The sequence below is a fragment of the Anguilla anguilla genome, chromosome 5 (genome assembly GCF_013347855.1).
Source record: "Anguilla anguilla isolate fAngAng1 chromosome 5, fAngAng1.pri, whole genome shotgun sequence".
Lineage (NCBI taxonomy): Eukaryota > Metazoa > Chordata > Actinopteri > Anguilliformes > Anguillidae > Anguilla > Anguilla anguilla.
Window position 1 is genome coordinate 37141024 of NC_049205.1, and position 19161 is coordinate 37160184.

Consider the following 19161-nt stretch of genomic DNA (forward strand, 5'->3'; position numbering starts at 1 on the left):
GAACCACCACATCTGGCATCAACAATCATACCACACTCAAAGTCGCAGAGATCAGGCATCTCGTCCATTGTAATGTTTGGTTGAACAAAACAAAACAAAACAAAAAAAAAAAAAAAACCTCTTCAGCATGTCTGCATGCTTTATTGAGTTGCATCCATATGATTCGCTGTTTGGACGAGAAAGCTGTTGGCATTAACGAGTAAGTGTAGCCTACCTAATAAAATGACCGAGTGTATATTAAGTGAAAATTGCAGTAGACTACACTTAATCGCCAAAGCAATCCTATAGTGATGGTCAGACATTGCAGCTGAATGGCCAGCTATAGCCTAATGTACACGTGCATCCTCCGTTATAACCAGCCCATGCTCCAGAATAGCCAAAAAAATTCCCTTAGCGCAAACAAATTTTATGCTAGTTTAGATTTTCTTCAGGTTTCCACAAATACCGCATCAAGTTCACTGGCTACACAAAAAACGCGCATACGTTTTCGCTCGCTCCACATCATGGGAAAAGCGCGTTATTTTTTACTTATATTCTACGTCTCCCGCTGACTCGAGTACCTTTCTGCCTTCCAACTGACCCAAACGAGCTTCTATCCCGCTACGCGTGCCTGTAGTAAGTGCGTCCCCTCCCCCCGACCAACTGCACTGAATTTATGTTGTCTGGAAGATATTGTGAGAGGGTTGAGACTTCGACGTATCGTGCACCTGCATTTGCTTGGAGCACCGTGTTTCCTGAGAGAAATTTCGTTCCCGAGTTCCATCTGCTGGACATGTAGCACTAACGTAGAGGACTACAAGCAGGTATCGGTGTAGTGTTTGACAGCTGCGGCAAAAAGAGCATCAGGACGCAGCTGGATCTTGCGTTTCCTCGCAGTGCTCGCTTACACGTTTCCTTGTTTTCTCTTCTTGCTCTTCCTCTCTTCCCGGGCTGAGCGCATGTTCTTCTGCTTCGATTCTTCAATAACTGTTTTACAGCCCTTGCTAATCAGCGGAGCAATGATGCAAGGTAGGCTACTTTAATTTCGCCAAGTAGCGAGCAGAGGAACAAGGAAACACAGTGAAACACCGCGGACGTTGATGTGACGGACTATGCACATGCATTTTTAGCCTCGATAACTGGTCGCGTTTGTCACCAGCTCTTGTCGAGGTGCGATTTTTTTTTTTCATTCCTTGGAAGTAAATGTATGGATTTGGATATAGCAAGCTAGCTGATTCAACTTGCCACCCACACACATCTCTCGGAGAAGAACAGAAATTTTCCAGCTTTCATGTGTGTACACACTTGGCAACACTTCTCTCGGAAACGTCTTTTTGGATTGTTACTAATGCCACAGACCTATTTTTACATCTCGGCATCGGACTGTAATTGTGACTGCTGTGGTGTTTTGTTGGTTTCTAAATTAACGGGCCTGTTTTGGCTATTCTCTGACATTCTGTTTGGATGCCATTATTAAACGTTGAATAGAATTTCCAATTGAGAGTCATCGGAGTCTATCTCGTTTTAACAATGCCCGTCAGTGCACTGCCTAGGGGCCGTTCGCTCAGCCCCGTGTCCCTGTCCCGTAGTCTTTCGAGGCTAAGAGAGTTTCGGACCCGGACCCGAATCATGCTTTCCCTTGGAGTTTCTCAGATGGTGTTGGGAAGTCTGATTTTGGCAGTCAGTTTCGCTGCTTTGGCTCTTACTGTCTCGCCTAGGGTCAGACATTCGTGTCCATTCTGGGCCGGCTTTTCCGTAAGTATTTATCATTATTATTATTATTATTATTATTATTATTATTATTAGCACTATTTGTGTATTTGTGCCCGCACGCGGACCACTGGCAGTGGAATAATTTCCAAGTGCGGGTTTGCGTTTAGAACGAATAAGCAGGAATCAGACGTCAACCGCAAGCAGCATCGGGCTTGTGGGTTGCAGACGTGGATGAAAATTAACGTTGCTATTGTAGAAAACCGTTGGCATAAAAAGACTTTGAGATTTCGAGTTCATATTACGGTCATGGCCACCAGAGAAGTAGCCTAGGCTATAAGGTAAAAATGTAATTTACGACAGTCCTGTAGGGAACATCTGTAGCCCCAAATGAACTAGCTCATTAGTTAAATTGCTGGACCTGTATTGGAGTATTGCTGCATTAGCCTACACAGTTCCCTCTGGAACGTTTTGATGCCTTTCGTCTTTTGGCTGCTTCATTTCATAGCCTATCAAATTGGCAATGTCACGTGCATTATCAGGTAGTTTTATTTCATATTGATACATTGGTTAGTAAGGCAAATCTTGTCAGTAGATATGCTGTTGGTTGATAAATATGCGCAACATCCGTCATGTCCTTTTATTGCTTAAAAATGGTTGTGTTTTCGGGGCTTGACATGTTGTTTGTAATAGGTGTTTACCTTGTCGGTTAATAGCCTCTCTTATTGAACAAAATTGATTACACTTGATACAGCAGATGGATAGCAGTTACTGAAACAGTGAGAACTTAGTAAATCTTTGCGTTGCTGAGATAGTTGGATGTGTGACGTAATTTGCCAGCAGTACAGTGGTTGTTTGCTGCCTTCAATGCTCACACAAAATGACCTTATTACCATAAGGTCAAACATGTGCGTTCACTCATCTCTTGCCATATTGAAGTATGTCTGTTAACAGAAAGTAAAAAGTACTGAAGGCGTATTTGTTACGAAAGGTTTTCTCAGTGTCCGCTGTTTATTCTTGTTTAACAGTTATTATTGTGTCACTTTGGTTGCTGTTCAGTTTGGACATTAATGGGCCCAACATAAATGGACATTTTAAAAGAGATTTTCAGGTTTGATGCCATTTCCTCACTCTAAGTACTACAGAACTCGCTATTTTATTTCACTGCATGACTTTGAAGCCAGTGGCAGTTGACATTTATGGATCCATTTCCATGTTAATTACTGCATACATTACAGCTTGAAAGCAGCGGCAATTGGCAGGGGCATAGACTATGCAATCATTAAGTAATTGAAAGAAACATGCTCAGGAAGTAATTTTCAATAGAAGATGTTCCTCTTTCAGCTCTGATGCCAGTGTTGTTGTAAGAAAATATACATAAGTATGCTCTTTGGTTTTTTTGTGGGGGATGTTTTCATTTCCTGCTTTGGAGCTGTGAGATTACTCCTTCAATAAACTTCACATGGGTTTCCCCAAGTGGCTTGCATTCCTCCCCCTCCTCTTCCAGAACATTCCAAGAAATTTTATTTTACAGCAAGCGCAATGTTTAGGAAAATCTCTATCCCGCTTTCTCCCCTTGTTTTTCAGCAGCATGCCGCCTTGCCTGCTCTCAAGCACACTTACTGCTGTACGCTTTCGCTTTTTACAACAAACTTTTATGTCACAGAACTTTGCAGCTCTGAGTTGATCTGCAATGACTGTTCTGTGAATAGCTGGCAGGATGCAGCGGCTTTTTGGGTTCATCAGACATTCATCAGTCACTGAAATAAAAAACGCATAGGAACTCATTTGTTCCATTCAGTGAAAGATTTGTTTGGAGACCAATGTAAACCAAAGTGTGATGAGCCATTGGTATTGCATATGAGCGTTTCTCATGTGATCTTAATTAAACCATTTAAATGTTGTTTTTAAAGAAAGTGTGCAATCTAAATCAAATCATTTACTGTCTATGATCAGCGGATTTGGTATCTTGTTGATAATTTAATTTATTCCCACTGCATCTGCTTAATGGGCAGTCAATCAGAGGTGAACCTGCAGTGCCAGAATATGCATAGCATTTCAGAGCTCCAGCTTTCCTGTTTAGAAATGACATCATTTATACATCCAAACAAAATTCTATCCTGTTTCTAAACTTGGAATACGTAAATATACATCTTAATATAGCCTACTTGCTCATAGTTGAAACAAACCAATGTCTGTGTACAGTTAGTTGGGATTTTTGTATTTTTTGTGTTCTTGAAAGTAGTTTTAACACTTTTGCCTAATAAGGAAGGCTATACACTTACAGGATGTTTAGTTGGTTTTTTTGTCTCCTTTATGCATGGCTTTGAGCTTATAGTTAGTATTGTGCTGTAAGAAGACATTCTTAGCAGGAGAACATTTTCTGCATCTTAAAACTTGATGACAGTTCCTCTAAATATTTATGAAGTGGCACTTTCTTGTCTTCCTGCCATGAATCCTGGCAGGGCTGGGAACATCACTATGAGAATGCTTCATGGGGATTGTTAGTGGGACAGGTGGCCAGTGAGAGCATCGCTTTAGAGAAGTGTGATCCTTAGAGATAAGTGGTGTTGGACTCATAGGGTCACTGGGTCAGAGGTCATGCTTGCTCTTGCAATTGAGCAATGCTTGGTATTCACTTTTGAGATAAAATGTGAGAATATGATTCTCTCCCTTTCTCTCAACAACAAGGCCACTGAGAGCATGAGAGAGAGTAAGAGTGTTGTTTTCAATCTTTTCCACCACAAATGGAAAGGTTTGACTTATCTCGTGTTTATGCAGGGGTTGCTGCTTGTTGAAGGCATCATTCTTTTTATGCTGTGTCTCTGTTTGATACAAGTGTCAAAACAGATTTTGGACAATATGGGTCAGTACTTGATGTGCCTCCTTCAGAGGTATTTCTAATGAGATGTGGTAACCCTTGAGCTACCTGATTTGAACCAAGGAATGAAACCAAGGGAACAGCACCCCAAACCCACTCCGCTCCCAGGAAATACCAGGAAAATACCAGGTCCTTGGAAGTGATGTGAAGACTGGTCTGATGTAAGTCAAACGGAAGTTTCTTACAGCTGGGACGAGTCGTAATTTCCCATTTGGACTGAGGAAGCTGCCTTGTCTGTGCTTTGGGGATGGTTGTTACCACTTGCACATGCACACATGCACACGCGTACACACACACACACACACACGCCTGTCTACGTCCCTCTGAAAACTAACAAGGAGTGAATATATCAAGGCTTGTTTGATGACCCCTGTGTGCTGGTGTATTTCGTTGTGTACACACTTTGTTTTCTGACGGCGTAGGGCCCTGCCTGTCAACATGGGGCTCAATCAGAGTGATAGCTGCTGGCTCCTTCTTTAGCTTGCCCTACAGTACATGGCCATGCATTTCACTGGGGTTATCCTCTCTGCTATTAGTCATCGCTCCGTGAAGGGCCAGTGCATGGGAGGGAGAGGGGTACAGCCATGGGGGAGTGGGAGGGTGCAGGAGGGGCAGCAGCACCAGGGGGAACGTGGTACATTCCACACCCTCTAAAAATCGAGCTGCTTGGTATGTGGAAGCTAGCCACAAAAGCAATAACGTGACCCAAAAATAATAATGAAAGCAATCTTGAAAGATGAAACCTGAAATGCCTTTGTACGTGTGCGTGTGTGCACACACATACAGCAGCTAAATTACATGTTAAGCTCCCTCTTGAAATTTCAATGGAGAGCCAGTTCACTAAGTCACGTCTACTTTATTGTCATTTAGGACAGACATATCTCATCTGCTGTCCTCGCTCAGATTCCTTGATCAAACCTGAGAAGAACATTCTGGAATAGAAAGATTTCTTTACAAATTTTATGGTTCTTCTTTTATTTAAAAAAAACGTATTTTTCCTTTTTTCTCCCAAGTTTGTAAATTGCTTTGCTGTGCCTTGTTGTTTTCACGTTTCCATGACGTGATCATTCATGAAGTTGTTCCAGTTGGAGGAGAGTCGCCTCTTGCACTGGTGACAGTTTGCCTGTATATATGTTTGGATGATAGCCCCCTCCACCTCCTGAATGCATATGGTTGGTTCCTCATAGGTCCCTTTGGTCTCAGATTAGCACAGGGATTTCTGGGATCCAGGAATTCTGTGTAAAGTCTTATCAAGTTGGGTTCTTTTGTCTCCCAACCATTCTTTTACAGTGCCGAGCCAAGTCAAGGCTAATCCTGGCATAGAGGGTGTCTGTCTCTAAGTTCTGGAGGCTGTTAGGCTCTGTCAAAATTCATCAAGGTGATCTTTGGTTTATTGCATAGTGATCACAAGGTGAAAAATGAAGTGTGGCATAGCTGTAATTGGGCAGCAATTTTTAATGATATAATTTTACAATCACTATTTTTAAATGAGCTGCGAAGGGGAGGGAATGGAGGCAGAGGAGAGGGGAGGTGGCTGGCCCCAGAGGTTGAAGTCTGCCTGCCTGATTGTATGCCTCCATTTCTTGGGTCTCCCAGCATGCATCTCTCCTCACGGGGCAGAGGGAGGCAGAGTGTACCCTCTGTGCATCAGAGCTATACACCTGTCCCACCTGAATGTGAAATGCTGCTGCAGCATCCCTACAGCCATAAGCACGCCACGCTGCCGCAGCACTCTGTCCCTCAGCTGGCCTCAGCTCAGCCCAGTGACACCGCCATCGGGCAGAAAGAGGGGGAGAGTGCGAGACCCGCGAGGCCATGAAGCTGGGTCCGTCTCCCGCTGCGATGCTGAGCGTGTGCCAGACAGACAGTCAGAGGTCCCCCCCCCCAGTGTGCTTCTGGCTGATATAGCACGTAGTTACCAAAGACGGTTAAGCGAGTGAGACTTGGTGGGGGGCCGTGTTTTAATCCCCACCAAAAAAAACGAGCTTAGAGGAGAATCACATTTTTTTAGAAGCTCTAAGAACGGCGAAGTGTTTCTAATTTACACCTACTTGACAATGCGCTTTTTGTTGTGAAATGACAGGCCTCCTTTTAGGACTTTGCGATAGCTGGAGCCAGGGGTTGAAGCACTGGAACGGAATCCAAGTTTTTTTCTTTTCGCCTCGCATAAGCCTTCCTGCCTGTGTCCATTGGGGGAAGTCACTGAGCTCTGCCTCCTGGGTCAGGGCAGTCTTCATTTGATTGACATGTCAGTGGATCTGACTTTTTTGATCCAGTTTAAAGTCCATTTCTGGTGTTAGTGTGTTTTCTGTGATCCTGACCTAGTGGAAAACAGTGGCTTGCTGTGGCTATTTCCCTATTCAGTGCAAATGGTGTTTTATGCTCTTAGAGGCTGACATATTCTTTATGTTAGGAGCCATGTATTTTATTGGTCAGATCAGACAGGCTGGCAAGAGAAGACAGACTCACTCAGCATCAACAATGCTCTGTGGTAGAAGTCCGTGTTCACCCCTCCCCCTTCGCCTCAGCGGGCGTATGGAGAGTGTTCTAGTGCAAAAGCTGATTGCTAACTTCCATTCTCCCCCCATGACTCTACTGAGCAGTAGAACAGAAAATAGAGGCACATATACTCTCCCTTGTTCATCTTCAATTTGTTTTCTTTTTCAGATAAATTAAACCCGCACAGGGACTTCTAAATTGCTGGTAATATTGATTATAACCCATAATTGGAATTATGGATGATTTATTTATTACAAATGAATATCCGGGGTTATAAGCTGACCTCATTTTCTACTTATTGGACATGTAGACCATGGTTATTTTCTATGTTCCTGTGTTGTATCAGTTTTTGGGATCTGTGCACTCTTTCTCTGGAGCCTGAAGATGGTGGTTGCTGGGTAACAGACGCTGTGCGTAGTGTTTACCTTGTCGAACCCTTCAGACGGGTGTGGGGTGCACCGCGGGGTTTTGGTAGATCAGTGAGAGAGGGAGCACGGGGCGCCAGGTGGGTGCTTTGCTGTGAAAAGAGAGCAGCAGTTACAGTTACTGAGGAGTAAACGTGTTGTGCATTGAGCACACTCCTCCACTGCATGTCTGAACACATTCCTCACTCTGTGTTCGGGGGCAGAGGGGTGTCATAGCTCAAGGCGGACAACAGTCCTTTTATTTTCAGTTTGTGTTGAGATAGCGGTAGAAACAATTATTCAGATATTTAGTCTTTGTGAGGCATAGGGTCGGGAACTTTCTGTCTGTCTAGAGCAGTCAGTCTTAAGCATTCAGATGTTTTCAGTTTCTTAAATTTAAATTTGATCAATTTTTTGTTTTTAAATTTGACATTATTACATCTGATATCGATTTTACAGAACCCATTTCAGTTTTGAATTTAATTTGGCAGTACAGGTCCTGGTATGTGAGATTTGATGCCCTGCTAAGTTTATTAAGCAATTAGCTTTCTAAAGATTTCTGAACCCTTGCGGTGTGCTTAAATTTGAATGTGTATTTTCCACTGTATTCTGCCAGGGTGAGTATTTCAACATATCAAGCCTTACCTGATAAAAGGTAATTTAATTGTTAATCTGCAATCAATCCATTTTGAGTATATCAAGAAAAGAGTGAAAAGTTAGTTGAATCCTGGAAACTGTTTTAATCATTGACAATCAGAGCATGAGGGTTCTTGATGGACAAGCCTGTGGCATTTCAATAATTTTAGCTACCGCATGTGTGATATTCTGTAGTTAAACGTATAAAATAAAGTCAGTCTGTGATCTGAATTGTTCTTTTATTACTAATTTATCCAAAAGGTTTTAATTCCTTCATGGTGAAATGTGAATATAAGAACACCATAGTGACAGTGAAATGTATTTCTCATTAAAATCCCATTTAGTAATAATTGACAAATTACTACCCGTGAGCCCCTGGGATCTTGCCCTGTTGCAACAAAGAGCTGAATTTCTGAAAAGCAGGATGACACAAAAATGATTAGGAAAAGGATTATATCTGAAATACATCCAAAGTGCTTAGCTTTCTGAAGGAAATTCTTGCCACTTTTGTCAGGTGAGGCTACAGGTTGAGAGAATGAATCTTAATTGACTATACTGCCAGTGTACCCTTCAGACTATATGAATTGCTTATGGTTTCTTTCTGCAGAATTTTTAAGCTGGGCTGGTGGGCTATTTGTGTTTTGAAATTGGGGAAGTGTAGTAGCTATATATCACCATGTTGGGATGTTCTGACTATGATTACTGCTAAATTGTAGCTTATGTAGGCTACTTTCTGAATATGTCAAATGAACAGTCATTCGAACTAAGCTCTTTAATCTTTTTCTGTTTAACATGTTTTGGTGTGTGTGTTTTTTAACCTTGGTGCTTGTGTCTGTCATTATGTCTGTATTCTTCCACTGCTTCTTTGATATTTTGTATCTAACAGAAAACAGCTGCTGGAACATTGTGTTTTACATCGCCAAAAGCTCATTTTCAATGCTGTTGAAAATCCTTGCAGGCTTGGTTCTTTTGAACATTTTTGGACTTGACTGAAACTGGATTGCAGCTTCCAGATTCTCACACAAACACTAAGCATTAGCTTCTCAGTACCTTACACACTGCAAATAAACTAAAACTGTGTACACGTATTCAGTGGTCATGGTTTGGGATTTCAATAATCATCCCCACAAATACTGAAAAGTATCTTTGCATGGGTGAAACTGCATTATTTATTCTTGACCTAGTGGATTATGTTGTGCAGTTTGTCCTAATCTTGAAATCAGACTTTAATTGCAGAAAACATTTAATGAAATTGAAACTAACATGGTTTTTACATAGAGGTGTAGAACATCATGTGCAGAGATTGACTGATAGCCAAAATAAATATTTTTTGTGTAAAGTGTAATTTTGTGTGTTTTTAAAAAAATATATGGTATGAAACAATTTGATTAATTTAATTGATATTACAATCATAATAAGTTCAGAAATAAAATCTTTTTACCTAGGCTACATTTTTGACTCGTCTGATCAAAGGAACCGTTGAATAGATATAATTTGGGCAATTTGAATGAGCTAAAATATGCTGAAACAGAATAACTTTTGTACTTAATCTGATTCGACAATTTTATATTAGATTTGACTGAGTAGTGCTCTCACTAATCACGTTACTTTCAGAGGCAAAACATGGTACGAAGTATAGATTAAATCCTTCTTATATCTGCATATGCTTGTTCTTAATTTGGCATTTGTTTTGAGTATCATTTTAAACTACAAGAGAGAGTAGGATGCAGGGTTAAACTGTATGAGGGAGAGGTGGTGTTGATTTAGACTGCGAGAGTGAGAGAAGTGCTAGAGGTGAGTCTGTAGAGGTGAGAGTGGGGTCGGCAGAAAACATGGATTCACCCAGGATTCTCCGTACTTAAGCTGGTCTGTCTCCGTGGCTGTAGATAAAGGTGGTGGCTTTGCGTCCCTGAGCTTTGAGTCACTGATTGATTACTGTCTTCAGGGAAATTCATTACGGAACTCCTTTAGTGTGCAGCGTTAGATCAGTCTAATTTGACCTAGTATTGACCGAGTAAGTGGATGGCCTCCAATCAATAAGAAAGCCTGCTCCTGTTCTTTTCTGTTTTGTCTTCAAGTTCAATCCAGTTGATTAATATCCTGCATCCTAGTTAATATTTTATCCCAGCTATTCCCAACCCTTTATGTCACATGACTACCTGTATATCCATATGAATAAACAATATTGAAGTATTAATATTGAAGATCATATGTCATGTTTTGAACATTTTATGATCGATCATAGTGGAGCGTTTAAAATTTTATATTTGTTGTTGTTGTGTGTGTGTGTATGTGCATGCATGTGTACACGTAAAATGTGTGTGTGTGAATGATTTATTTATGTTCCAGTATGACGGCTGAGGGTGACTCCACACTGCAAAGTAACATTCAGGCTATATTTATCTTGTTTTCCCTGTTGTTGTTACCGTTTTTACTGCAGGGTGTCAGAATCTCCCGGGTGTATATGTGCATTTTTGCACTGAATTCAAAATAATTACATTTCCCTTTGCTATTCAAATTGCTTTCAGGGGCATATGGCCAATGGCAGTAACCTATGAGCACATTCTTGACAGTCTACAGTCATTACCTGCTTTCTCTGGAAAGGGTGAAAAAAAAAAAACACAATATGGAAAATGACAGATTCCCGTTTGAGAAGGAGGGGGGGGGAAAACAACCTTGTCAGTGAAATGTGTGCTATGCCCTGTCAAAAGCCGTTGATGAAACCCCATCACCTGCGGTCGACACATCCAGCACCACTTGACACCCACTGACAGCGCCGTCTAAGGAGATGATCTGAGTGCTCTGCCCACTCGTATGCCTGCTATCATTCTTTATTTATTTCTCTAGCAGAATATCTTATCTGCGTCAGTTTAAAAAGCTATCATGGGAGCATCTATAACATATCTTGTATGTGTATGATAAATACATTTCACCGTAGCTCAAAGACCAAGACTGCATAGAGTAACCAATAGTCTTTTGATGTGACATAAGTCCTCCCAACTCCCAGGGATATGTTTGGTAATAACCCAATGGTCAATTAATTATTGTGACAAATCTGATGAAGCATCTAGAGGCTCCAGCTTTCAAGTCGCCTCACCCTATGACATAGCACTGGCCAAATCTGTCTATAACAAATCAGAATGCAGGAAATCAAACTGGAACTTCCCGTTCCATGTGTTAGGCTTCTGAGGGAGTGTCAAGAAGCCAAAAAACATTAATAAAATATAAGTTCATGACATTGTTATAGTTATGACTAATTATCCTTATAAAAACTACCTTGCTGTCCAAGATAGTTTTTAATATGTTTGAAACAATGATAATACCAATAATATTACATTGCCTCACTCATATTGAATAATAATGATGCGTAGAAGCAAAGTTAAAGAACTTGAAAAAATGTACTGAGAAACAAACTCTCAGTTGGGCCCTTTCTATGAGGAACATCTATCAGAGGTAACCATTTCTTGACATTTACCCCCTTTAGCCTTGAATCAATGGGTTGAGCCGACTGGGAAACACCAGCAAGGACCAGCTTGTGCTGATAATGCGGCTCACTGTGAAAATCAGCTGCTGGTGTTTGCTGGATGGTGGCCCTGCTCTGCATACAATGCTGAAATGTCGCCTGATGAGGATTGATGTGGCTGAAGGAATTTTTGCGCACGCTTATCTGAACGGTAAACATAACTGGAGAGCTGCCAGTGCACGAGCGCTGCTAGCTGGGTTCAGAGTGTGTTGCTTGGGCTGGCTGCCCATCCATCATAGAGTTGCATACCCCTCAGCTGAAACCCCTGCTAGAGGGGTGGAGTGTGTGGGCCTGTGAACAGAATGACTGATCGTGGACACCCCTGTCCTATGCTAATCTTTCCTAAGGATGTCCTAGGGCTAGAATTATATAAGAACACTAGAATATTAGAACATGCAGATAGTCTTTACATGTGGCTGTGTTAAATGTTATTTGGCAGCTTTCTGCTCACTTGTGGATTCTATTACAATCTTTTTGGATTACCTGAGTAGAATCAAAACAGTTTTTTTTAACCCCTGGGTTTTGTGTCTTCTGCAAATGCAAATGTTTTTCTGCTAACGGCCTCATCTGGGTTGTCGGTTGTTTACACTTTACTACAACTTCCTCTGAATGGGAAGAGTGTTTTGGGTCAACTGTGTGTTTAGGATGAGGCGCTGAAAAACTGCAGTACCGTCAGTGTGGGGGGAAACGTCCGTTGTTTTCTGTCACTTGTCACTCAAGGACGTCCGTGCCTTTCTTGCCGGGCTCTACGCTAACATTTTTTCAAAGGTGCACATGTGCTCCTAAGTTTAGCAGCACACTAATGCATCCCAATTAGTAGATGTGCTCCTCAATGATTTTTGCAGTTAGCACACTTCAATTTTAATTTTCCAAATGCCCCAAAAAAGGGAGCGTTATTGAACCCTGCTTTTGAAGTCTGGAGTTCAGTTTTTTTGTGATTACCACGGTAGAACAAGCTAGTGTAGGATATTGTTCACTGACAGAAGGCTGAAGGTTGGCTCTAACTGTGCATTGAATAACCTCTCAGCAGCTTATGACTTTCCAGTTTATGTAGGCGCAATAAAAAGGGGAAAGTGAGCATTTAAACATCTGCCTGCCTTGAGTATTAGCCCAGTGGGAGTGCTCGAAAAATGATTATGAAAAGGAGGGCCTCCTAACTCCTGCTTGCGGTTTTGGCCGGTCTTTGGTGCGATATATTCGCTATGCGGAGGTAATGAGTCTGTCTGGCGCACCCCCCCCCCCCCGGTTTGAATGACGCAGGGACAGTCACTCCGCGGTCTCTGATCACCGTCCTGCTTTCATCGCCTTCTGTCATCGTCTGCTTTCACTCTGACACAAGCCGCCCTGCTTCTTAAGTCAGGGGAAATTTTGCTCTATTAGTCGGGGAACGCAGTGTCTCTCGCTGTGTAGCATAGCTTACGAGAGACCTGACTTTGCGTTCGGCAACCAATGGGGTATGCCGTGAATCGGTCGAAAGGAAAGCCCTCGCACTTTAGATGACCCCTTGAACCCTTGTCATAAACTGTTACCATCAGATCATTATAACATTACACTGGCTGGAAAAGCAGGTGTACTGTGAGCTGTTATTCCCCCTGCAATGTCAATTTTTTTTACTAGAAATTACATTTTTTATCTTATATGTTTATTATTTCCTTCTGTAATGACTTTTATCCTGGAAAGCATAATAAGGGCAGGGCATGCAATGCCCATATTAATTTCTACGTGCTATCATATGTTATTAATATTTTAATGTGTGTGTATCTAAATACAGTATGACTGTTTCACAGGGATGGTAAGCGCAGGCAGTAATATGAGGATATTACAGATCTAGGCTAATAAAAGGTTTGTGTTTGGGTGCATGGAGTGCATGTGAGTACTTATGTTTGTTTTTGTTTGTGTGTGTGTGTGTGTTTTAACCCATTTTTATACAACATTCTCTGCTCATCAATTTTGAACGGCAACTCCGATCAGTAGCATGCTGATTGCCGTAAAATTCTCCATCAATTTGGGAGGATGTGCTCTTCAAAAACGCATGATGCCACTTCTCTTGAAAGTGCTGTCCACTAGCCAAGCTGCATGGTGGCTTTGCCAGAGGGTTGTGCCTCCCTAAATGATGTGCAGTCATTGCTGTACAAATAAGATAGCGTTCATCTCTGAATCACGCAAAGCCAAGCACAGCTTCTTATCAGACCGCAGTGCACACAAGTTGTACTCACACAAACAGGAAGAGACTCTGGGCCCGATTTACTAATAACACAAACAATGATTGGCGCAGGACAAATACCATGGCCCTTTGTGTGCAGCTTAACGAGCAGACTTTCAGGCACCCAACCAGGGGTCACTGGTGTGCAGCGATGGTCTGCCGTCCCAGCTGACTGAAGCACTCCCATCCCTGGGCGACACTAACGGTAATTGTATGTCAGGCCGCTGGCCGCAGTTGGCACTGGACGGTGTGGATTCAGTACCAGGCTGTGGGGCCCATCCGTGCTGTAGAACACTGCCTGAACGGGACTAGCCACCCTGCTGGCCACTCATCTTACGCGGTGGTCCTGTGCAGACAACTGGTAGACTGCAGGCACTCGACCAATAAGAGCAGTCACTGTTTAACAATGATGCAGGAATACACTGCCCACCGAAACCCTCCCTCTCTGGGCAACATGATATCCAGTTGTACCCCACAGTGTTGCCAGGCCACAGTTGGCACTGGTGTGGGGCGAAACAAGAACCACGGGTTCAGCTGGGCACACTACCCAGAATCACCCACCTCACCAGCAGGGCTGTGTGTGCACACGCATGTGGCCTGCCTGCGCATTTGTGTGAAAAACCTGACAGCACCACGTGTCTTCCACTTCTTTATTCGTTCTCTTTTCTACCTTTTGAATCAAAGAGGCGTCTCCTACTGTGCGCTTGACGCACCTCTTTGTCGCTCTGCGGTTCTCGTCTGACAGAACGGTTGATGCATGCAGTTCTTTAGAAACGCGCAGTAACGTGACAGCGGGCTCGCGGATGGCTGAATGGACACTGCTGAGCTCACAGTGTGCGTTTGTGGGGGGGGGCACACAGGTCCCACCCGCCCCTCATTGTTGGGGGGGATTACGCTCCCCAAACAGTCCCTTTGAGGATGCTGCGGCGATGTGCACCCAGTGCCAAAAAAAAACAAAAAAACCCCAAAACGTAAAGATGTTGCATGTGCGCAATTGTGTCGTTCGTCGTGCTTGGGAGTCTTGCTTGTTACTCATCGTCGTGTCACATCTTTGGTTGAAGAAGGAGAGAGTTTCTGTGCTTTGAACTGTCTTCGCTATATCTCTCCACCAAGTACAGGCAGTGTTTGAAAAGCTTTTTTCGGGTGATTTTAGTCCCAAACGTAAGCTAGAATGTGCCTTTACTACTGCCACATTGAGCCTTAAGTGTAGTAATATGCTTAAGTGACAAGGTGCTTTGAGTTCAGTTGAGGCTTTTCACCCCTCATTATCCAATCCAACACATTTCTCAGGATATTTGACTCGTAGATTATACAGCAATTTAAACCGTTTACATTTCTGTTCTCTCCATCTGTAAAGGGGTGAAGATGGAGTCCTCTCACATCTCTTCTTGTTTACTCCAATAACTATGCCTTTCATGGTGTGCCAGAAAAATTGGTGAAGCTTTCACAATTTCTACACATCAACATATTGCACAGATGTCCACAATCAAAGCAACAGTGGACTGCAGGCATTTTCTGTGGATTCAGAACTAAGCTAAGCCTCTCCAGAATGATGTCGCAGGTAGTGCAGGAAAAAGATCTTTCTCGATGCAGTTTTTCTTTTGAAATAACTTGTCTGGTTTGGCTGTAATTTCCACTTCATTTCGATATATATATAAGGTAGGTATACAGCAAAGATACAAAATAAAAATGCAAACTTTTATTAAATTTTACAGTTAGTCATCATCAGGTCATACACTCCTTGTGTTGGATCACTTGTGTGTTCTGAACTTACAGTGCTTTTTGGCCAAGCTGCAGAGGTAGTATGCTTCCACAAAGGAGTTAAATATGAAAGTTTAGCTCAGGCATTGTGACAAGGCCCCAGTTATAGTGCAATAAAAATAGTTTCATTGTATTTGAGGAGTGCATGCGTTTTCAGTCCCTCATTGGATCAGTATTAAATTTATTCCGACTATCTAACAGAGGCTCCAAACTCTGCCGTGACCTTGCAAAAAAAAAATTAATCTTGTTTTAGAAATAGGGTGGCAACAGAGTGTGAATAGCTTTCAGGAAGGCAAAACTGCAACTCCGGCAAACTTGCAACTCAGATCAGTGGCTGTGCTGTACAGCGAAAGTATTTTAAAAAATAATTTTACCATTTTATTCTCACTGGCAGTGTTTTATATTGCAACAAAAATGTGTTTATAATAACGTGTCAGTTTTTGTTCGCCAGTAATGCTGCTGAATGACCAATGAACAACAAACAATAATTTCAGCTGAGTTGAGCAGGTGGGGGCCAATCAGATAAGTGACCATCCACCCCAGGACTGTTCTCCCGCTATCCCAAAAGCAAGAGATAAGACGCTTGCTACAGCCTGCCATTGTCACAGTGTGTTTTTAGCAGCTGCAGACGACAGACTGAGTAAAGCTATATTATCTGGATTTTTGGATTTAGCAGCAGTCTGTTTTGGCACCGGGCTGCCACTCCACTTCCATCCCTCAGACAAAGCCACATTGTCATGGAAACCGCTCAACTACAATGGCGAGTCAGTGAAAGCCGGGATTGTGGCTTTCGGTCTGTGTGCGGTGATCGCCGCTGTTTGAGTGCGGGTGGTGCGGGGGGGGGGGGGGGGGGGGGGGGGATGGGCAGAGGCCAGCGGGGCGTATCTGATGGTGCCAAAGAGGAGCCGTCCCGATCAGGGGTGGGAAGCGCTGGCAGACTGGGGGCGTAGCGTCCGACGGGAGTTCGTCTGCCCCGATCTCGCACCCCCTCCACCTTCTATCCCCCCGTCCCGTGAGATCGTAACGCACCATGACAACGAACAAAAGGGAGTCCTTCTGTTGATTCGCCTCCCTCACGTGCGTGCGCTGGTGCAGCCCGGGACACCCTGGACTCTCTCCCAGAAACAGGGAAGGATGCTGGAGAGCGGGGCTGCTCGGCTGGGACCACAGCCTGCCGGCCCTCTGGCTAGCAGGGCTGAGTAGACCTGATATGGACAATGAGTACATTGTATACATATGAAATGTGTATGTATGTACAGGTATATTGAATATGTATATGTGTGTATATGTATGTTGTATATATGAATATCTCACATAATCGTACTGTACTATATACCGCATTTTGGTATGTAGTACAGTATGGTCATGTGCAATGTTCACGTATTCTTACTGTAGAACACATATGTAAATACATAACTTGTGCACACACATAAGCATTTAGGCCTCCTGGAGGCACTGGCATGGATGAAAAGGAGAGGAGGGGGAGGAAGAGGAAGAGAACCAATGATGCTTTATAGTTGAGCGGGGATGCCTAGAGCTCCATGTGCAGGGAAGCTTTTGACCCACATTAGTTCCTGTGCCAAACAGCTTGTAGTGCCACACAACAAGACTTGCCAGACATTCACTTCCTGTGGCCGTTCATCCTCTTTGCTTCTTAACTACAGGAGGTTTGGGTTGGTACCCAGAGTATATACCTGAGCTGTATTACAGTACGGAATGTCCATTGCTACAGTTGGAATGATAAGGGCACTGGAACAGAAATGCTCACTCATACCAGCGAAGGACCTCGAAGACTAGTTTCACTCATTATGCAGTCACAGTACTTCATTGAATTGCAATTCAAGCACTGCACTTTAGCGATCAAATTTGGATTTTGATAAAAACTGGCTGAATACATGTCTGGAAGTACGGTGAAGTTCAGGTGGATTGAAGCAAAGTTCATGCGCTTCATCTTTGTTTACCGCCGGCTAATCCCTTCCATCAGCCTGGCTGTGAGAAGTTAGTGCGTGTCGGACAGAGGGTTGGGTGGTGAATCGCGATTCGCTCCACCTCTTCCTGCTCTTTCATAGCGCCGGATTGCTCTTTAGGTGCCTGTGGTACAGCACTCTGTGGTACGGCACTCTGTGGTACAGCACTCTGTGGTACGGCACTCTGTGGTGCGGCACTCTGTGGTGTGGCACTCTGTGGTACAGCACTCTGTGGTACGGCACTCTGTGGTACAGCACTCTGCGGTACGGCACTCTGTGGTACAGCACTCTGTGGTATGGCACTCTGTGGTACAGCACTCTGTGGTACGGCACTCTGTGGTACAGCACTCTGTGGTACGGCACTCTGTGGTACAGCACTCTGTGGTATGGCACTCTGTGGTACAGCACTCTGTGGTACGGCACTCTGTGGTACAGCACTCTGTGGTACGGCACTCTGTGGTGCGGCACTCTGTGGTGTGGCACTCTTGTCTGGGACGCACTGTACAAAAGCAGAACATGGCAGTTTTGTACTTTTTGAAATACTTATTCATTTTTAAGGCAGTCTGCTTATATGAAAATATGTGGAGTTCAGCTCGCTGCCAAGCAGGGTAGACAGCTTGTGTGCAGAAATGAAAGAAAGAGAGGGGAGAGGGAAGGAGGGAGGGAGGGATGGAGGGATGGAGAGATGCAGGGAGGGAGGGATGGAGGGATGGAGAGATGCAGGGAGGGAGGGAGGGAGGGAGACAGAGAGAGAGACAGACAGGGAGGGAAAGACCAGACATGGTTTTGTGAAGTCAGAGGGTCTGCTGTGTTATTTTTACACTGTAGAACTGGCTAAGAATTAAGATTCAAGAAACAAGATGAAGTGCGTTAACTGTTAATAATTTTATTGGCTAGTTATTACTTCAGTTTCTATTAAGTGTTAAAAAAAAAAATATGTAATGAAGTTTACAAGGGAAAGGTGCAATTCCTGAACAGAGAAATGTCAAATGAGCTCAGTAAATGAGGATTAAACAAGGCTTTTATATCAATAAATAGCTTTTAATTAGCTTTGGAGTGCTGGAATCAATATATGAACCACAGTGAATCTGAATTTCTTTGTTGCTGCTGCCATTGGTGGTGTTCCAAATTGCATCCACGTGTCTGCTCTGTCAGTTCTAATAATCTTGAGGAAAGGGAGGAAAAGTATGGATAGATGTCTGAAGTTTGCCAAAACAGGGAAAGAGGCAACATTTAAACTTGAACAGCACATGCCCACATGAAGCAATAATAAGTGAACAGTTAATTTATTAATTTCTATGCACAAAGAAATAAAAGACACATATTATTTCCTGTTTTGAAGTGCCAGTCAAAGTTTGCTTCTGGGGGAGTAGATCAACACTGAATTAAATGCACATTTGTAAAAGCCAACCTACCAGCTGCAAGTGCTCTTCAAAAAACGATTACTCTTCAGATGGAAAATCAAAGGCTTTGGTCTGGCCTGGCTACACGTAAAGCAACACTTACAAATTGCTGAACATTAATGTAACTTGGAGAGTATCATTTGGTGCACTTAAAAAACAAACCTTTTAGAGATGGTACATTTGCCCAATCTCTTG

At 43.1% G+C, this 19161-nt stretch overlaps 1 protein-coding gene across 2 annotated transcripts in view; it reads left to right on the forward strand.

Annotated features, from left to right (window-relative positions):
* Nucleotides 1–419: 419 nt before the first annotated feature.
* LOC118228418 (protein FAM189A1-like) overlaps nt 420–19161 on the forward strand; it is a 127160-nt gene continuing 108418 nt past the window's right edge. Inside the window, exon 1 of one of the 2 annotated variants that reach the window (XM_035419940.1) lies at nt 420–1734. In XM_035419940.1, coding sequence (XP_035275831.1) covers nt 1510–1734 — 225 coding nt within the window. In that variant the 5' untranslated portion in view covers nt 420–1509. The remainder of the gene's footprint in view (nt 1735–19161) is intronic. The other variant, XM_035419941.1, reaches the window with a different exon arrangement.